The sequence below is a fragment of the Manis pentadactyla genome, chromosome 3, assembly GCF_030020395.1.
Source record: "Manis pentadactyla isolate mManPen7 chromosome 3, mManPen7.hap1, whole genome shotgun sequence".
Taxonomy (NCBI): Eukaryota; Metazoa; Chordata; class Mammalia; order Pholidota; family Manidae; genus Manis; species Manis pentadactyla.
Window position 1 is genome coordinate 107542831 of NC_080021.1, and position 21788 is coordinate 107564618.

The following is a 21788-nucleotide window of genomic DNA, read 5'->3' on the forward strand; positions in this document are numbered from 1 at the left end:
AGAGCAGCCCTGGAACAACATTGAGTTTCCTGACTTGGAAAGGTGGACTAAAGGAGGCACCATTAATTAAAATATAGGATATGGGATTATAGCTGATTGATTGGGTGGAGAAAGGAAGATGAGTTTAGTTTTGGATTCAAGTAGACGTGTCAGTTAGACTATATGTGTGTGTATACTCAGAAAGAAGGCTTAAGATACAGATTTGACCAAATACCATGTCAGGACTTCAGATATAAATTTGAGAGACAACAATGTATAGATAATAGTTGAAATAATATCACAGTTAAGAGAAAGCCTAGAAAAAAGCATAATTTGAGCAGAGAGAAAGGCTAACATGGAACTATAAGGGAAATGAACAGGTAAAAGACACACAAAGAAGAGAAGTAGGCAAGGTATTAATTTTCATTTACAAAGCAGAGAGGTAAGGAGAATTGTTTCTGAAATTGTAATGAAGTGCATAGCAGTGAAATGCTAAACTGTGTGGCATGCAGGGAAAAATTGTTCATTTTTCTCTCAGAATCCTGAATGCCCACACTTTAGGGTCTTTTTTCTAGAATATTGGAGGAAAATCTTACTTTCCCAGCATTTTCTTTAAATGCGCAGATGTGTTTTCTGTGCCTGATCTATGGTCCCTTACTTTACACTTTCCAATTGCTGCTTATAGTCTCATGGGGTATATATCTTGAAGTTATGTTACAGAAATTGAAAGAAAGTAGTTGAAAAAGAACTTAATATGCCTTTAAGAAATCAATAAAGGGATATTTTAAATATTTACCTTCATATAACTTTATAATTAATCAGCCTCATGGACTTTTATTATTAATGTCAGTGTATTTAGAAAATATTTAACTTGAGTCTTTGCACCACATCTGTATTTATCTACACACGGATGCTTACTGCCCTACGTATGCCATACGTATACTGAACTTCAGTATATTGTTCATTCTGAGTATGCATCCTGAAATCATTTGTTTTACTTGTAAACGCAATTTAAGGTGAGCTGGCAAGAGAATCAGTGTGTTATACAAGAAAAAACAATGCACTTGGCAGTAGGATATTTGAGTTCTTACTGTATTTCCTCATAAATATCCCTTAGCTTTTTTGGGCCCAAGTTATGTGATTTATAACATAATGATCTTCAATGTCCTTTCAGCTTTTAAAATCCTATGGTTCTCAATTATCAAAGCAAGCAATGTGAAGTTTATATTCAGTAAAGGATAAACATTTCATTCTCACACAGCAGTTTAAGTATTTGAGCCTGAAATGTTTGAATAAGTCTTAGGAACCCTCATGATGTTCTAAATCACCTGAATGTGATTTAAGCATACATAAGAATTAGTGTAGAACTTATAATTTTATTGTAGTTTTCCTTCCACTTATGTGCCTGTCTTTTTTTACTTTGTTTTTTTTTACTTTTTTACTTTGTTTCAGGAGATAGCATGATCATAAAGTCTTAATTGTTTAAACATGGTATACATAGGGCAGTGAACATCCATGTGTAGATAAATACAGATGTGATGCAAAGACTCAAGTTAAATATTTTCTAAAGACACTCCTTTGAAAGAGTAAAGGAACTGCCCTGGGATTCCTTTGTCAAAGCTACGGATAGTTACCAAGAGTATGTGGTCATAGAGGGCCACCTGGGAAAGAAAGAAGAGAGAAAAGGAACAGAATGTCTCTAATTATGGACTCACTTGTTAAAACTGACTGATCTCTAATAGACATATCAAGTCATGTTCTTCTACTTGGCCAGAATGTTAGCATTCCCAAAGAATGAAACTTTTTGTTTCCTTTGGATTTCCTGTGTTTTCATCTCTGCATCACTTCAGCAAGAACCCGCAGCTTTTCAGTGTGACAATGGGGTCTCCCTGCCTCCTGACAATGTATGTGACTTCACAGATCAGTGTGGGGACAGGAGTGATGAACAGCAATGTAAGTGCCACTCCTCTCCTTTCTCCAATTTCAGTTTCCTGTATACTTTCAAACCAGGGGCCAGCAGCAGCCCAGGGAGATTCAACTACATAGCCGGCCCTGCACAGAGTACGTGCATATGCTGCTAGTGTAAGTCAGAAACTAAAATGTACTTTTGAATGAAGAGACAGGTCCCTATATAAAAATTAGATATAAACAATATAAAATCTCTACAATTCTAACTAGATGGACTATATTTGAAATCTGTTTTTACTAATTATAAAGAAGGAGTGATATGCAGAAATATAGTTTTTAGGAAGCAAAATTCAAAAGAAGGTTACTACAAAAGAAGGTTTAAAATGCTGCAATGGAAATTAGGAGCTTAAGTTTGGATTCAGTATGGAAATATTTGAAATCAGTTTTAGGTTGGGGAGTAGATTTTATTTTTACTTGTAGGAGTTGTTACCATGTGAGTTGCTACCAATGGCACATGGAACATGACTCTGGCTTTTATCCATTGATTTCAGGGCAGAGGAAGTAGCACAAGCTTCACAGAGTCCAGGATCTGTATTTGAATGCTGTACAAACCATGTACTAATTGTGTGATCTTGAACTTGCATTTTATTATGAGAGGTCATAAAGTGAGATAAACTGACTCTCAGTGGTGGGAAAATGCTCCATTGCTTACTGGTATGATAGTAATAAAAAGGACAGTGTTCACTAAGGGCAGATATTAACAGTTTCTACTGCAGTATGGCATCCTAAAGGAATATTCCATTTCACCCAGAAACTAGTGCCATTTACATACAATCACCTTTCATTAGCAATATTTTCATAAAATCAAATGGGTTCACTCTGGGTTCATAGTAACTATTCATTCAATCATCTGGAGGCACTAATTCTATTATTGTAGAGCACTTTACTTAAATATATTTTCTATTTTTTTATTCAGATACTATATTAATTAGTGTTTACAGAAGCCTTCATTTTCTTCTGCTAAAATAAGGTTCTACGTATTTAATTTTGCTATTGTAGGCTTTTTATTTACATATTTGATCATTACTACATTAAAGCAGAGAAGTGATAAATACTAAAAAATTTCTTCTCTGCAGAAGAAAACAGGCTAATGATTTTTCTGCTGTAGTTTGGGATAGCTATCATGCTGTTGGTAATTATTAAATACAATGTGCAGCCAAAGACAAGAATTCATTTATATTTGTCCAATTTTCCCAGAGAGGCTAAATGTGGACGCCCTGCCCTTCTCTGGCCTGTCTGGGAAAGCCCTTGCCCTTCCTTGGGGAGCAGCAAAGAGGAACTACTTGACTGGTTTGACAAGTGCAAAGTCCCTTCCATTATTAATCTCTGTGAAGCTTCCTTTAGCACACTACTCTCTGTGATAACATGCAGGTTCTGCTTCAGGGAAAAGGTTAATGTGAAATAAAGAGAAAGCTGCTGAGTGGGAAAGGTCTCGGCGGCATGAAAAATTCTAATAACTCTCAGCCTGGGAGGAAAGTGAAGGAACAGATCTGTCAAAGAAACAGATTTCATTTTAAATGTTACATTAGGAGATCACCTTTTGACTTGTTCGCTTTTCATTTTCATTTCTGAGAAGTTCCCACTTCGGCGTTTTATTTAAAATGGGGACCACAACCTGTAAACAAAATTGAGAATCACTTTGAAGTGTGAGTTTCTTTGCACCCACAGTAGGAGGGAAATACTGTGAAGGAACAGTGGTGGCCAAGCACTCTCTCTCATGAAAATTTGTCATGCTAAACTTACAGATGAGTTTCTTTAAAAGCTAACTTTATAATGATTTTAAAGTACTAAACTTACAGATGAGTTTCTTTAAAAGATAACTTTATAATGATTTTGAAGTAGTCACACTGTGAGAAAAGAAAATCCATCTGTGTCCCTCTTTAATATCTAAAGGGTGTGACCTTTAAATAGATGAATATGTTGACTTTTCTTAGTGAAATGGATATAGATCAAGTCTAATTTCAGATACAACTGATTCTATTAATAGGTTTTTTAGAATTTTCTTTTTTTATGTAATGGGCTTCTTTTCCAGAATACTTGAACCTGTTCTTTTAACTCACTATTTTTTTTTTTTGATATTAGGTTTAGAAGGATTGAGTCTTCACAATGGCATACATTCTATTTATACACTGTATTAAGCACTTAATAGAAAGTAAGCACACAAAATAATGTTTAGGTATAATAATTGTTTGGTTCTACTGTTGACAAGAATCCCATTTTATTAGAATTTATTGATATCCTGAGCCAGGGAAATAAATGTTGTGGTACCAACTCTGGATAATTTTTAAAAAATCATCTTTCAGATGTTGCATTGTCTGCTTCCATGCTGATCCCCATTTCCTGGTCTCCCTCGTTCTATTTTATTTTTATTTTTTTATTTTATTATCAGAGCCATTATACAAAGCACAGAGACAGTCTAGCTTTTTTCTAGCAATAGCTCAAAGTTATTTAATGTACAAAGGTTTTATTCTGTTTTATTTGTACTTAACAGGAAAGACAGTAGTATTACTTTGGTTGCTATAATTTAGATCCAAGTCAACCAGAAGATTCTAAATTGTACCATCAATACAGTATTGAGGTATATCCCAGCAGTGGATCCCTACCACTGAAGTGTTGTCAGAAAATTTTCTTAAATAATTACTTTTGCATGCCTGAAGTTAATATTAAAATTAAATGTTCCATACATTCACTTTAAGAGTTAAATTTACTATGACTCAAAAGACAAACATATATTCAGTTAATCTGACATTTTTCTTTCCTATCTGAATGTCGTGCTTTAGAAAGTTTCCATTTGGTCTACTATTTTATAAGGAAATAGGAATATTTTTTCATATTTTAGTTTGATGGGATGTATCATAAACTTTGGAGGTTCTACCTAATTTATTTTGCAGACTTTTTGCATTTAGGAACAGGAATTTTTTCAAAAGGTATTTACTTCATATAAATCTAAATTTATATGTGAAATTACCTTAGAGGTACATTCTCATAATCTGAGAGGTGATAGTGTTTAATCAGATGATATTAAGTACAAATATTATTTCTTCAGTAGGATGACATCAATGTCAAATAGTTTGAAAAGTAATTGTTTCCCTGAAGTACTTCAAGTGCTAAAGCATTAATAGAGTGAAATGTGAGATTTCATGTGCATTATTTATTTGACTACTACACTGGATGCAAAATGTTTTATGTGTATTTTCATGTTTTTGTGTGGTTCCCGGAGGTTTTTTTCCTCTTCTTTCCCTCCAAAACTTACCTCCTGCAATGTCATGCCCATTTCCCCTTCTTTCTTCTTTGGAGGGACCCTTTCCCCTCCCTCACCCAGCCTCTTCAGGGTGGGGGTGATCTAGCTGTGTCGCTGTTTTTATCCAGCTCTAATAAAGGCATTAAGTCCTTGCCCTTATCATTCAGCCCTTCCTTAGCTATTCAGTTTTTACTGAAAACTGAACAGTGTACATGTCTCTTTGCATTCCACTTACAACAGTTCTGACTTTCCTAGAGACAGTGACCAGAGAAGGGGGTCACATATGAGGAAGTGAAGGAGAGAAAAACAGTTATTAAGATTTCCAGATTTGTCACCAAATCTTGAACTTTGTCCTCTTGTGATGTCCCCTGACAATTCTGATTGCCAGAACAGGCTCTTGTGCAGCAAGCATGTGATGCTGTCCCTGCAAGTTTTTTCTGAAGAAGGAAGAACTTGGGAGGGAAGGAGTCAGTGTACGAAACACATGTGGTCACATGGGTGGGGAAAGACGAAAAGACCACAAGAACTGATTGAAGGCAGTCTGCAAGGTCATTTGATGAGAAAAGGAAGGATCACATGTAGCATGTATTCATGCCATCTCATAATAAGGTTGGTTGTTTTTCTGGTAATCACACTGAGCCTTCAAGGTCTTTTGGACAACTGCAGAGTTCACCAACATATGCAGTATAGTGGCCGAACTGGGAAGTCACAGCATAGGAATCCTGCCCCTGGAGCTGCACTGGTGTTGCAAACAGTGAGATTATGAAGAATCATCTCCTTATTTCTGAAAGTTGGAATTTGGGTCCTAATTCTAGGCAGGCCCAAAGAAATCCACATTTCTCATGAGTTGGATAAAATTTGGTTTCAGAAGAGAACAGGTCCTGATTCAGTGATTCCAGGTCTTAAAATGACTAAAAAGGGTTCTGTATTCATAAGGCCTGTACAAAAGCACCTAACATCTCCATAGACTCCAGTCTTTGCCTACATGGGTGACATCCCTCTAAGGCTGCCAATGGTTTCTTTAATATTTTGAAGCAGATCATGAGAAAGATTAGCTCCATTAGGACAGGGAATTTCCCCAGTGCTCCCCATTTCTAGAAGACTGATTGGCATTACTAAGTAGACAGACTGATTCAGTTACTGACTGCCTGATTTTTCAGCTGCACTCTTTTATTTCATTGCAGAATTTGATAAAACTGCTCAGTCTTGCAGCCCAGTCTGCTTTTGTTTTGTGGCTCAAGTGTGCAAACTGATGTCAACCAAGGACATTCAGTTTGTTAGCTCCCTTTGGAAATTTCAAAAACATGTGGTGACATCAAGTGGGGAACTGTTTCTTCCGCAAGCATCTTCTGAAGCCAGTGTCTGAACATACATAGACTCCTGTCAGGCTCGCCATTCCCCATGCCTTTTCTGTTTGTCAGCGAACATCATTTCTGTGTGTGCATGCTGACACTAAAGGCTTGGCTAGGAATGCTGAGAGAAGGCTTGCATTCTGTTGTCAAAACCATCAGATTTATGAAGGACCTTGAATCACAGCTTTTAAATAAATTTCCATCAGTGGAATAGAATATAATGTTCTCCACTACCCAGAAATAATTGTGGCTTTCTACTGAATAAGTCTTGAATTGCTTGATTGGATTTAGAAGAAAATTTTTATTTATTCTGAGAGAAATTGAAATCCTATTTAGGAAAATAAAATGGTAGTTCATTTTTTCCTGAATTAGTTTACTTGATGGAAAATTTCTCCACTCAAGAGATATGACTTTTTATTAAGGGCTCTGTATTCACCATTATGTAGAAACTACTGAAAAGCCACAAAATCTTTTGGCCAGCCTGTTACTCTGGAATACAAAATTAATATGTAAATAGTTATGAGACATTTATAATGAGTAAATGCTGCTGCAGACTGGAGTGAATGTCATGCCTTATCAGTATTTCTGGAGAAATCACCACTTACTCTGCTGAACTCCTTTGAAGGTTACTATCCTGAAACAATATTAAAGTTACAACATGGTTTATAAAATTTCTTCCCATTCACATGATACCATCATAGCCATAATTCTTGCCAAAGATATTCTCATTGACCTGAGAATAAAGATAACTACATTATAAGAATCCAACCTAATATTGGATAATTCTGGTGTGAATTATGGAAGTGCTAATTCCATTTGCTATCAAGTACCTTTATGAGTTAGGGTTTTCCTGTTTCTGTCTTAATGAAAACACTAAGATTAATTCAGTGTGGAAGATAAACATTTCCCCAATAAAGACTGAATACTTTCAAATTCCAGGCCAAATAGTAGTAATCTTCCATTGAAATTTACTTTTGAGAAGAATTAAAAATTACTTTCACTTATTAGAGTATTTTGGATTCACTTCATGCTTTGCAGGACCTGGCCATTAATTTTACATTAAAAGAGAGTAAGGGACTTTGTCAAATGTTTTTAATGTTATCTACATGAAGTAAATAATTTTCTAACTATATGTTAAATGTGTGACTATCTAATATATAGCTTTCCTCAGAAAGGGAAGGAGATAAAAAAATCTTAATAAATTTGGAATAGAAGAAAATTACCTCACACTATAAAGTCCATACATTGAAAAACCCACAGCTAACATCATACTCAATGGTGAAAGGTTGAAGGCTTTTCCTCTATGATCAGGAGCAAGACAAAGATGCCCTCTTTCATCACGTGATCAACATAGTACTGGAAGTACCAGCCAGAGCAATTAGGTATGAAAAAGATATGAAAGGCATCCAAATTGGAAAGGAAAAAAAAAACTGTCACTGTTTGCAGATGACATGATACCATATACAGAAAACCCTAAAGACTTCATCAAAAAGCTCTTAGTACTAATAAATTAATTTAGCAATGTGTCAAGATTTAAAATTAATACACAGAAATCTGTTCCATTTCAATACAATAGCAACTATCAGAGAAATTGTAAAAACAATTTATAATTGCATCAAAAAGAATAAAATACATAGGAATTAATTTAACTAAGGAGGTGAAAGAACTGTACTCTGAAAACTATAAGACATTGATAAGGAAATTGAAGAAGACACAAATAAATAGAAACATATAATGTGCTCATGGATTGGAAGAATTAGTATTGTTAAAATGTCCATACTGCTTAAAGCAATCTCTAGATTCAATGCAATCCTGATCAATTTATCAATGACAGTTTTCACAGAATTAGAACAAAGAATCCTTAAATTTGTATGGAACCACACCCCAGGTTAAAACGATCTCGAGGAACTAAGTTGGAGGCATCATGTGCTTGGGATTCCAACTATAAACTACAGAGCTCTTGTAATCAACGCAACATGGCACTGGCACCTAGATAAACAGACAGAATAGAGAGCCCAGAAATAGACCCATCCTTATGTGGTTAATTAATCTGTGCCAGAAGAGGCAAGAATATACAATAGGGAAAAGACAGTCTCTTTATTAGTGTTGGGAAAACTGGACAGCTACATGCAAAAGAATGAAAATGGATGACTTATTTATACCATATACAAAAATTAACTCAAAATGGATTAAAGGCTTAAGTATAAGACCTGGAACCATAAATCTCCTAGAAGAAAACATAGGTGGTGAGCTCTTTGATCTCAGTCTTAGCAATGCAGGAGATAATTGGGCCTTCTTAGTGACCTCACATCACAACATGGGGAACCCCTCCCTCTCTGACTGTAGTATATCTGACTTTTGGGTGATTGAAATGAATTGGGTGATTGAAATTGACAATGGTGATTTCCAGAAATCCAAAAAGCCTCAGAACATAGGAACTGGTAAATTCCTGATACCACTCCTCATGGATCCAAATCCTGTCCAACTGTAGCATTACTAAACACAAGTTAGTGATGGCTATACTGGAAGATATCTCCATTGAGGCAGATTTTAGTAGAGCAAATAGTTTTACATTTGACTGTAGATGAGTAGCACATGGAATTAAAAGGTAAACCAGCCACAATTCAAGGAAAATTGTTCAAGTGGTTTAAAATATACAGTTCTCTATTCAGGGGAAAATGAATACTTAGAAAATTTCCTAATGCATTTTTGAATAATCCAACAGTCATTAGAAGTTCATGATTGCTTTTTTAATAAGAATTACTTGAAATTGTACATTCACTAGGTTCATCTTATAACAAAAAGAACCCCTGTTGAGACTGTTCAGAAGGAAAATATTTTATTTAGCTATTCTTCTAGTTCCAACACTTTGAGGAATCATTATCCTCGTGTGTTAAAAAGAACAAAGAACACTGCAAGCAGACTTCATCTAAGTAATGATAATACAAGTTAATTTCTGAATATTTAAAAAATATTTGACGCTTTTGTGACAATGTGTGCATTTCACACATATTTGCTATAATAAATATAAAGTACTTAATATAAGATATGACATAACTTTAATTTGCTGATAAAAATAGTTTAGAGTATTTTATGATCACAACTAGATCATTGTAAAAATTGCTGGGAACAAAAGGAAACTTGAAAACAGATACACGTTTATGCAGGTAAGGCTAATTGAATGACACATACACATATATACACAAATAACCATATAATTTAGTTCAGTTATTCTTAAACCAGATTCTCTGGACTGCAGGAGTCCATGACGTAATAATCTGGATATTCTGGTTATTCTACATAATTGCAAAGGCGTTATGACAATTGTAAATTTAATCATGGTAAGATTATAGACTAATCAAATTTCTTTGCTTTTGGATAGAATATCAATTCTGCCTGAAAATACTGATTTAAAACACTGGATGTAAGAAGTCATCTTTCAGAGTCAAAAAGAGTTGGATCCCAGTCTTGACCCCGGCACTCATTAGACTTTCTCTCTTGGACAAGTTACTTAATGTCTATAACATTGTCTAAGTTTCCTCATTTTTAAAATGGAAGAAAATGTCTTCTTCATAAGGTTGACTGTAAGAAAGAAATAAATTACTACAAGTAGAACGCCTAACACAGAACAAACTGTCTAGGTAAATTGTAGCTATTAATATTCTCATTATTACAGAATACAGCTGGTGTACAGAATCTTTCAAAGTAAGGGATATAGGAGTGCAATTAGTAAAATAGACCACTGACTAGTACTAAAGCAATTTTAACATCGTTTAAAAGTTACATTTCTAAATCAGATTTTAATACTCATATTAGTGCTATCAAGAACATGCCCCAGGTTTATTATTATTATTAAATAATATTTTGTCTAAAATATGATCAAGTAAAAATGATGTTTTCATGACTGACTTGCCAATCACTGCTGTTAACCAGCACATTTACTCCCACTGTGGCTAATGCAACCAAACAGGGCAAGAACAAACTTGTCAAAGGAAAATCTCCACAGTTGCTAAGAACTACAGCCCAGGAAGTTTAGTGGTTGAGATCATTTGTTTTAGAGAGTGATGTGTGCTGATGCTAGATAATGGAATAAAGCCCTGCCTGGGGTGTTATTGCAAACAACCAAGTGTCTAAATTCGTCTGCTTTGCCCGCACCTTTTTGGGTCACTTACAACCAGAGAAAATAAATTTAAAAAAAAGCCAGAAAATGGCCCTGCTGTGATAACAGAACCAAAAATTTAAGAAACACTGAGATTCATCAGGGAGGTGCTATGCTTAATTCCAGGGATCCACCTCAGCCATGGATGGCTAAGTTTCAGGCCAAGGGTCCTCTGTGGTTTGGTCTGCCCAAACTGGGAATTCTGATATGCCCAGTGGGCTGGAATATTAAGGTGGAGGTGAAGATGTAAACTTTATAATAATTGCTTATATTTTATGGTGTCTAAGTTGTATTTTTATAAACGTTATGTCATTCGATCCTTGTAGCAGTCATTGGAGGGAAACGGCAGTGTGCCATGATTCTAACCTTTCAAATGAATCAAAAGGCTTGTTGTGGTCACTTGGTTTATCTAAGGCACTCAGTTAATAGCAGACAAAACCAGGATTGATCCTGTCTTCTGACTGCATGTGGCATTCTTTCTATTTGACCACACTAGTTTTTATATGTGGTGAGTTATTAGAATGTATGCAGAAAAGCTTTGCATGAATAAAGTAGACTTCAAATGTGAAAAATAATACTTATGTTAACCTATATTTGTTATTTGTTGCTACTTTTTTCTTTTGACCATTGTCATATTTCTTAAGAGACCAAATGGGGTTGTGGAAGCTAATTTCTTATTTTTCTCTTGTGAGGCTCAAGTTATGAAAGGTGTGATTTTGAGGATGGGCTCTGTAGTATGACACAAGATCATATTCTGCGACTTGGCTGGACAAAGAGAAATGGGATGAGTGGTCTGTCACCTCCATTTTATGATCACAATGGTAATGTGTCTGGTAAGTGCTTTGAATTTTTTTTTTTGTCAAGCAGTTGATTAGGGCAATAGAATCTTGGCTGATATTTAGATATTAATAATTATCATGTCTAATTTTATGCATTCTTTTACCACCTGCAAGACAGTTGTGATTCTAAAATGTCACTTTGGATTCTCATAATTGGGTTCCTAGGAATCCAAAGGTCTAACTATATATTAATTGAGATTTTCTAGTTATCTCAAGTTTTTATGGAAATTGTAAAATTTAGACATAATAATACATAGATTAATTTGTCAAATTTCTTTGCTTTAGGCTAGTCTGATTTCAGTTCTATGAGGTAAAACTTGTTTTCTCAGGCTTACTAGAAAGCTCTCATGGACTGCTCACTGGTTTTGAGGTAGCTCTGGAGTCAGACATTTGTTCATTTATTTGTTAAATAATGAACTTCATTTATCCTACATTTTGTATTAGGTGATTAAGATGTTTTAGCAAGCAAAAATCAACCCCATGCCTGCCTTCATCTGATGGGCTTGCATATACTATGAAAAGAAGTAAAATATATTGTCTGGCATAACTAATTGGTGATTTTTTATAAAAGTGATCCTGCTCTCAAATAAATACTATTAAATATTAAATGTATTTCACTAGAGATAATCTAAAGCAAACAAATGTTCAGATATTAGATGTTAATTATTGGGAAATACTGACATATATGCTACACGTGTGGATTAGAATCCTGACTCTCTCACTTACTAGCTATATAATATTGAGCAATTTACTTTTTTAAGCCTTGTTTTTCTCAACTTTAAGAGTAAAATAATTCTTAGTTCATAGGATAATTGACTTAAGAGCTAACTGAGATGTTCGTGGTAAAAGTCATAAAGTATTTGACACTCAAAGTTGAATAGGTAGTAGGTATCTAAATAATTTTGGTGTTCCTAACTTTTACTTCTAAATAAGTAAAATGGAGTTTATTTTGCTTGCCTTTGATATAACAAATATTTCTTTTTAGAAGTAATTTTTAACAATTATTAGGAATAAGCCTACTTATGCAAACACACAAAAAGGGACAAGGACAAGCGTCACAAACAGGACCAGTGACTCCCTGTGCTACCTCAAACTTTTATTATGGGTTCCGTTATGTTAGGTGGTGATCCTGAATCTGGCTCCCAGCTTTTAGCCATTGCAGTGCTTTGTGAAATGTGTTTCCATACATCTCTCCTTTGGAATTTCCCCACTGTTTCCTCCTTTTACTTAGAATATCTTTCACAGCACACGATTACTTACCCTAGGCTGCTTCCTGGGCAGGATGCCTGATATTTTCTCTTTTTTCTGTAAGTGGCTCTTACTCTTGCTTGCGTCCTCACCTTGGAGTTAGACAACACCAGGACCTCCATCACTGTGCTTCCCTTCCCTGTGAAATGAGTAATAGTAACATAAGCCTCATAGGAAAAAGGGGGCAAAATATTGCCTGACATAATTAATGAACGCTGGTGATTTTAATAGTAGTGATGCATCTCTTGTAAATACAATTAAATGTTAAAATATAAACATTTCCCTACAGATATTTTCAATAAGCAAATGTTCTGTCTTTAGCTACCAGTTGTTTGAAAATGTTTACAGTAAAATAGTCTCATTGAAATCTTGTCTTCATTCAAAAATCCTTATTCCACAAGTATTAATAAAAATTTTGAGGGGGCGGAGCCAACATGGCTGCATGAGTAAGACAGTGGGAATCTCCTCCCAAAAACATATATACTTTTGAAAATACAACAAACACAACTAGCCCTAAAAGAGAGACCAGAAGACACAGGACAGTGGCCAGACTGCAGCTACACCAGCGAGAACCCAGCGACTGGTGAAAGGGGTAAGATACAAGCCCCGGCCCGGCGGGACCCGAGCGCCCCTCCCCCCAGCTCCCGGCGGGAGAACAATAGGCAGAGCGGGAGGGAGACGGAGCCCAGGACTGCTGAACACCCAGCCCCAGCCATCCGGGCCAGAGCGCAGACACAGTACATGCCAAGGGGGCCCTGGATACTGGGGGAACAGGGAGTAAGACCTCTGAGCGGGTGCTGAAGCTGAAGCCCCTGTGACAAAGAAAAGCGGGGGCTTTTTGAAAGTCTTAAAGGGACAGGGACTTAAGAGCTTGACGGAAACAACCCAGGTCACAGTACAGCAGCTGGAAATTACAGGGAAAACCGGGTGCACTAACCCCTGGGCAACAGCTCTGAGACCCCTCACGGAGGCAAACAGTCAAGCAGCCCCCCCATCCATTACCCCACTGGGCGCTGCGAAAGCAGAGAAGCAGCCTGAGACAAATTCCACCCACAGAAAGGGAAATTTCTCCCTTCCGGCCAGGCAGGACACAAAGACCCACTCTACACGCAATTACCCAACACAAGCCACTAGGGGTCGCAGTTGTCCCAGTAAAGAAAGGCCAGTAGCAAGTGAAAATTTTGGCCCTCCCAGCTGACAGTCAATAGCACCTGTCAACATGAAAAGGCAAAAAAATATGATCCAGACAAGACTAACCCAGACAGCTTCAGCATCTGCTACATCTTCCCCTGAGAAGGAATCTGGGGAGATAGATTTAGCCAGTCTACCTGAAAAAGAATTCAAAACAAAAGTCATAACCATGCTGATGGACTTGCAGAGAAATATGCAAGAACTAAGGAAGGAGAATTCAGAAATAAAACAAGCTCTGGAAGGACTTCAAAACAGAATGGACGAGATGCAAGAGACCATTAATGGACTAGAAAACAGAGAACAGGAACGCAGAGAAGCTGATGCAGAGAGAGATAAAAGGATCTCCAGGAATGAAAGAATTTTAAGAGAGCTGAGTGATCAATCTAAAAGGAATAATATAAGAATCATAGGTATTCCAGAAGAAGTAGAGAGAGAAAAGGGGACAGAAAATGTCTTTGAAGAAATAATTGCTGAAAATTTCCCCAAACTAGGGGAAGAAATGGCCTCTCAGACCACAGAGGTACACAGAACTCCCATGACAAGGGATCCAAGGAGGGCAACACCAAGACACATAATAATTAAAATGGCAAAGATCAAAGACAAGGACAAAGTATTACAAGCAGCCAGAGAGAAAAAAAAGGTTACCTACAAAGGAAAACCCATCAGGCTATCATCAGACTTCTCAACAGAAACCCTACAGGCCAGAAGAGAATGGCATGATATACTTAATGCAATGAAACAGAAGGGCCTCGAACCAAGACTACTGTATCCAGCACGAATATCATTTAAATATGAAGGAGGGATTAAACAATTCCCAGACAAGCAAAAGTTGAGGGAATTTGCCTCCCACAAACCACCTCTACAGGGCATCCTACAGGGACTGCTCTAGATGGGAGCACTCCTAAAAAGAGCACACAACAAAACACCCAACATATGAAGAAGGGAGGAGGAGGAATAAGAAGGGAGAGAAATAAAGAATCATCAGATTGTGTTTATAATAGCTCAACAAGTGAGTTAAGTTAGACAGTAAGACAGTAAAGAAGCTAACCCTAATCCTTTGGTAACCACAAACTTAAAGCCTGCAATGGCAATAAATTCATACCTTTCACTAATCATCCTAAATGTAAATGGACTGAATGCACCAATCAAAAGACACAGAGTAATAGAATGGATAAAAAAGCAAGATCCATCCATATGCTGCTTACAAGAGACTCACCTCAAACCCAAAGATGCGCACAGACTTAAAGTCAAGGGATGGAAAAAGATATTTCAAGCAAACAACAGAGAGAAGAAAGCAGGTGTTGCAATTCTGGTATCAGACAAAACAGACTTCAAAATAAAGAAAGTAACAAAAGACAAAGAAGGACATTACATAATGATAAAGGGCTCAGTCCATCAAGAGGATATAACCATTATAAATATATATGCACCCAATACAGGAGCACCAACATACCTGAAACAAATATTAACAGAACTAAAGGAGGAAATAGAATGCAATGCATTCATTCTAGGAGACTTCAACACACCACTCACTCCAAAGGACAGATCCACCAGACAGAAAATAAGTAAGGACACAGAGGCACTGAACAACACACTAGAACAGATGGACCTAATAGACATCTACAGAACTCTACATCCAAAAGAAACAGGATACACATTCTTCTCAAGTGCACATGGAACATTCTCCAGAATAGACCACATACTAGGACACAAAAAGAGCCTCAGTAAATTCCAAAAGATTGAAATCCTACCAACCAACTTTTCAGACCACAAAGGCATTAAACTAGAAATAAACTGTTCAAAGAAAGCAAAAAGGCTCACAAACACATGGAGGCTAAAAACACGCTCCTAAATAATCAATGGATCAATGACCAAATCAAAATGGAGATCCAGCAATATATGGAAACAAATGACAACAACAACACTAAGTCCCAACTTCTGTGGGACGCAGCAAAAGCAGTCTTAAGAGGAAAGTATATAGCACTCCAAGCATATTTAAAAAAGGAAGAGCAATCCCAAATGAACGGTCTAATGTTACAACTATCAAAATTGGAAAAAAAAGAACAAATGAGGCCTAAGGTCAGCAGAAGGAGGGACATAATAAAGATCAGAGAAGAAATAAATAAAATTGAGAAGAATAAAACAATAGCAAAAATCAATGAAACCAAGAGCTGGTTCTTCGAGAAAATAAACAAAATAGATAAGCCTCTAGCCAGACTTATTAAGAGGAAAAGAGAGTCAACACAAATCAACAGTATCAGAAATGAGAAAGGAAAAATCACAACAGATCCCGCAGAAATACAAAGAATTATTAGAGACTACTATGAAAACCTATATGCTAACAAGCTGGGAAACCTAGGAGAAATGGACAACTTCCTAGAAAAATACAACCTTCCAAGACTGACCCAAAAAGAAACAGAAAATCTAAACAGACCAATTACCAGCAACAAAATTGAAGCGGTAATCAAAAAACTACCAAAGAACAAAACCCCCGGGCCAGATGGATTTACCTCGGAATTTTATCAGACATACAGGGAAGATATAATACCCATTCTCCTTAAAGTTTTCCAATAAATTGAAGAGGAGGGGATACTCCCAAACTCATTCTATGAAGCTAACATCACCCTAATACCAAAACCAGGCAAAGATACCACCAAAAAAGAAAACTACAGACCAATATCCCTGATGAACGTAGACGCAAAAATACTCAACAAAATTTTAGCAAACCGAATTCAAAAATACATCAAAACCATCGTACACCATGACCAAGTGGGATTCATCCCAGGGATGCATGGATGGCACAACATTCGAAAGTCTATCAATATCATCCACCACATCAACAAACAGAAAGACAAAAACCACATGATCATCTCCATAGATGCTGAAAAAGCATTTGACAAAGTTCAACATCCATTCATAATAAAAACTCTCAGCAAAATGGGAATAGAGGGCAAGTACCTCAACATAATAAAGGCCATCTATGAAAAACCCACAGCCAACATTATATTGAATAGCGAGAAGCTGAAAGCATTTCCGCTGAGATCGGGAACTAGACAGGGATGCCCACTCTCCCCACTGTTATTTAACATTGTACTAGAGGTCCTAGCCACGGCAATCAGACAAAACAAAAAAATACAAGGAATCCAGATTGGCAAAGAAGAAGTCAAACTGTCACTATTTGCAGATGACATGATACTGTACATAAAAAACCCTAAAGACTCCACCCCAGAACTACTAGAACTGATATCGGAATACAGCAAAGTTGCAGGATACAAAATCAACACACAGAAATCTGTGGCTTTCCTATATACCAACAATGAACCAACAGAAAGAGAAATCAGGAAAACAACTCCATTCACAATTGCATCAAAAAAAATAAAATACCTAGGAATAAACCTAACCAAAGAAGTGAAAGACTTATATTCTGAAAACTACAAGTCACTCTTAAAAGAAATTAAAGGGGACACTAACAGATGGAAACGCATCCCATGCTCATGGCTAGGAAGAATTAATATCGTCAAAATGGCCATCCTGCCCAAAGCAATATACAGATTTGATGCAATCCCTATGAAACTACCAGCAACATTCTTCAATGAACTGGAACAAATAATTCAAAAATTCATATGGAACCACCAAAGACCCCGAATAGCCAAAGCAATCCTGAGAAAGAAGAATAAAGTAGGGGGGATCTCACTCTCCAACTTCAAGCTCTATTATAAAGCCATAGTAATCAAGACAATTTGGTACTGGCACAAGAACAGAGCCACAGACCAATGGAACAGACTAGACAATCCAGACATTAACTCAGACATATATGGTCAATTGATATTTGATAAAGGAGCCATGGACATACAATGGCGAAATGACAGTCTCTTCAACAGATGGTGCTGGCAAAACTGGACAGCTACATGTAGGAGAATGAAACTGGACCATCGTCTAACCCCATATACAAAAGTAAACTCAAAGTGGATCAAAGACCTGAATGTAAGTCATGAAACCATTAAACTCTTGGAAGAAAACATAGGCACAAACCTCTTAGACATAAACATGAGTGACCTCTTCTTGAACATATCTCCCCGGGCAAGGAAAACAACAGCAAAAATGAACAAGTGGGACTATATTAAGCTGAAAAGCTTCTGTACAGTGAAAGACACCATCAATAGAACAAAAAGGAACCCTACAGTATGGGAGAATATCTTTGAAAATGACACATCCGATAAAGGCTTGACGTCCAGAATATATAAGGAGCTCACACGCCTCAACAAACAAAAAACAAATAACCCAATTAAAAAATGGGCAAAGGAACTGAACAGACGGTTCTCCAAAAAAGAAATACAGATGGCCAACAGACACATGAAAAGATGGTCCACATCGCTAATTAGCAGAGAAATGCAAATTAAAACTACAATGAGGTATCACCTCACACCAGTAAGGATGGCTGCCATCCAAAAGACAAACAACAACAAATGTTGGCGAGGCTGTGGAGAAAGGGGAACCCTCCTACACTGCTGGTGGGAATGTAAACTTGTTCAACCATTGTGGAAAGCAGTATGGAGGTACATCAAAATGCTCAAAACAGACATACCATTTGACCCAGGAATTGCACTCCTAGGAATTTACCCTAAGAATGCAGCAATCAAGTATGAGAAAGACCAATGTACCCCTATGTTTATCACAGCACTATTTACAATAGCCAAGAATTGGAAGCAACCTAAATGTCCATCGATAGATGAATGGATAAAGAAGAGGTGGTACATATACACAATGGAATACTACTCAGCCATAAGAAAAGGGCAAATCCAACCATTTGCAGCAACATGGATGGAGCTGGAGCGTATTTTGCTCAGTGAAACAAGCCAAACAGAGAAAGAGAAATACCAAATGATTTCACTCATCTGTGGAATATAAGAACAAAGGAAAACCTGAAGGAACAAAACAGCAGCAGAATCACAGAACTCAAGAATGGACTAACAGGTACCAAAGGGAAAGGGACTGGGGAGGATGGGTGGGTAGGGAGGGATAAGGGGGGGAGAAGTAGGGGGGTATTAAGATTAGCATCCATAGCGGGGTGGGAGAAAGGGGAGGGCTGTACAACACAGAGAAGACAAGTAGTGATTCTACAACAGGTTGCTACGCTGATGGACTGTGACTGTAAAGGAGTATATAGGGGGGACCTGGTATAGGGGAGAGCCTAGTAAACAAAGTATTTGTCATGTATTTGTAGATTAATGATTAAAAAAAAAAAATGCAGTTCCTATGTGGTGACCTCTAATGAGTTCTACACAATGATATAAAGGACATATAAAAGTGTAGGCAAAGGGTCTGTTTGTGTTTATACAGAGGATCAAAGCCTAATTTGTCTACCCCGAAAATGAACTAAGATACGATATGAAAAAGAACTTCCAACATCAGCACTCTCGGGAAGTCTCATGACAGAAGATGATCAGAAAAAAAAAAAAACTTCAACAAAGATCCACGCACTGTCACAGGTGTAGATGCACTCATCCCACCAGTTCCTGGACTTGCCATGGGAAAGATGAAGGAGATATCTAGGCTGGCCTGTGCATGCAGTAAAACAAAAATTGGACTGGATCTATACTGTTGGAACTCAACCAAGAATTAGGAGAAGTGCAAATTGTAGCACTCCAAAATCTTACAACCACAGACTATTTATCGTTAAAAGAACATATGGGATATGAACAGTCCCCAGGAATGGGGTGTTCTAGTTTATCTGAATTCTCTCAGACTGTTTAAGTTCAGTCGGACAATATCCACCATATCATAGATAAGTTTTCACAAATGCCTAAGGTGCCTAACTGGTTTTCTTGGTTTCACTGGAGATGGCTGGTAATTACAGGTATGCTTTGGTTAGGTAACTATATTCCTATTATGTTAATGTGTGTGCACAATTTAATTAGTTGTTTAAAACCTATCCATGCTGAAGTTACTCTACAAGAAGATATGTCAAAGAAATAATCAATCTTCCCAGGTTTTCTTCTGCCTGCTACTTCTGTAGCTTTTCTTCTTCCTACCTAATCACAACCTTTAAATAGAACTTGTGCCACATGTCGAATTTACCGAGTATCATAATTCTTCCAAGTGGTAAAGACACCTCAAGACAAATGCTGGGCATAGAAGCCACAGGGCATAAATATGCAAAGAAGTAAAAAGCTAACCTTTTCAAACGATAAGGCTTCTCTCTCACTTACCAACTTAACATTTCCCTGTATGGCCCCGGAAGATGACTGGTTAGCCAGAGACGGGTAAGATTCCTCAAGGGAGGAACAACCTAAGACAGGCACAGTCGCAGGGGGCCATCTGGTGAGAAAATGGGGAGCAGCAGAGGTGAGGCTTAGAACCTCCCCCCTCATGTTCTGAGAGAAATCTTCTGCATACATGGATGTTTATTGCCCTCGTCTAGCGCGGATTAACACATAGTCTACTGGCACACACCTGATCATCTACATTTGCTCTCTTACAACACTAAACTCTGTTTTCTACCTTTATCTCGTATTTACCTACCACTTCAGCATTTTATTAAAAATAATAATAATAGAGAAATGTGGTTTCCACATATAAATCAGGTTTAAAAATCAAATGAATATTCATATTTGAACTGACTGTTTATAGTTCATAATGCATTAACAAAACCGAAAGCTTCTGTGATGACTGCCCTTGCACTGTTCACCATGTAACTTATTCACTATGTAAGAATTTGTACTCCATGCAAGAATTTGTTCGTTATGCATCAGAAGATTGGAGACTGACGAAAATTGGGCTTGGGGTGGATTAATGATTGTGCATTGAGTATTGACCCCCCTATACAGAGATTTGTTGTGGTTAACAACTATTTGATCAATAAATATGAGAGATGCCCTCACAATATATATATATATATATATATACATATATATATATATATATATATATATAAACACACTTCCAATTGTAAAATAAATAAGTAACCGGGATGTAATGTATAGCATAAGGAATATAGTCAAAATATTGTAACAACTTGGTTTGGTGATACCTGGTACCTAGAAATATCATGTATATAAATGTTGAGTCGCTGTGTTGTACACCTGAAACTAATGTAATGCAATGCTGTTGTCAACTACCCTTCAATAAAAAAAAAAAAAAAAAAAAAAAATTTTGATTAACTTACTCTCAAAATAATTTGCCAGTGCTCCAAAATAATATTTACTACTATGCAATCAATGCCTTGAGAAGTTTTCAGAGCTAAGTGCATTTCAGTATCTATTAGAGCACTAAATAATCACTGTGTCAATATCTGAAGTCCACTAATGCTTGGGACACAGTGATTAAAATATAGTGTTGATTTTTAAATGCATGTAGCACTGCATTTAGGTAAAATATTATCACTATACAATTCATCATCTTTGCAATGATAGTAAAACTTAATTTTTTAAAAAAGAATGGAGTGTAAGAGTTTTTATTTTAACTCTTAAAAGAGTATTGGAGTTTAAATAATTCTAGAGTTAAGCTGATATTAAAGGTTATGACATGAGATTTTAAAAATGTATAGGTTATCAAACATGAAAAATAACTTATTTCCCTTCATACCACATATTTTTCTTATTTGGGTATTTAAAATCAGGTTTAAATGGGAATATAGAAGTTCTGTTATTTTGACCAATTGATAAATTGGATGTGAAATCCATACATTAAGAAACACACACACTATTCAACAGCATCCAATCTTTTCATTTTCTGGGAAAGTGTAACAATCCTAACCTAGGATGGGAGACACTTTGCTCTTCTCCACTGACACACCTACAGTGACCCATTGA

At 36.6% G+C, this 21788-nt stretch overlaps 1 protein-coding gene across 1 annotated transcript in view; it reads left to right on the forward strand.

Annotated features, from left to right (window-relative positions):
- Positions 1-1617: 1617 nt before the first annotated feature.
- MALRD1 (MAM and LDL receptor class A domain containing 1) overlaps positions 1618-21788 on the forward strand; it is a 694454-nt gene continuing 674283 nt past the window's right edge. The window contains exons 1-2 of the mRNA XM_057498267.1: positions 1618-1932; positions 11392-11532. Of these exons, the coding sequence (XP_057354250.1) occupies positions 1734-1932; positions 11392-11532 (340 nt within the window). The 5' untranslated portion in view covers positions 1618-1733. The remainder of the gene's footprint in view (positions 1933-11391; positions 11533-21788) is intronic.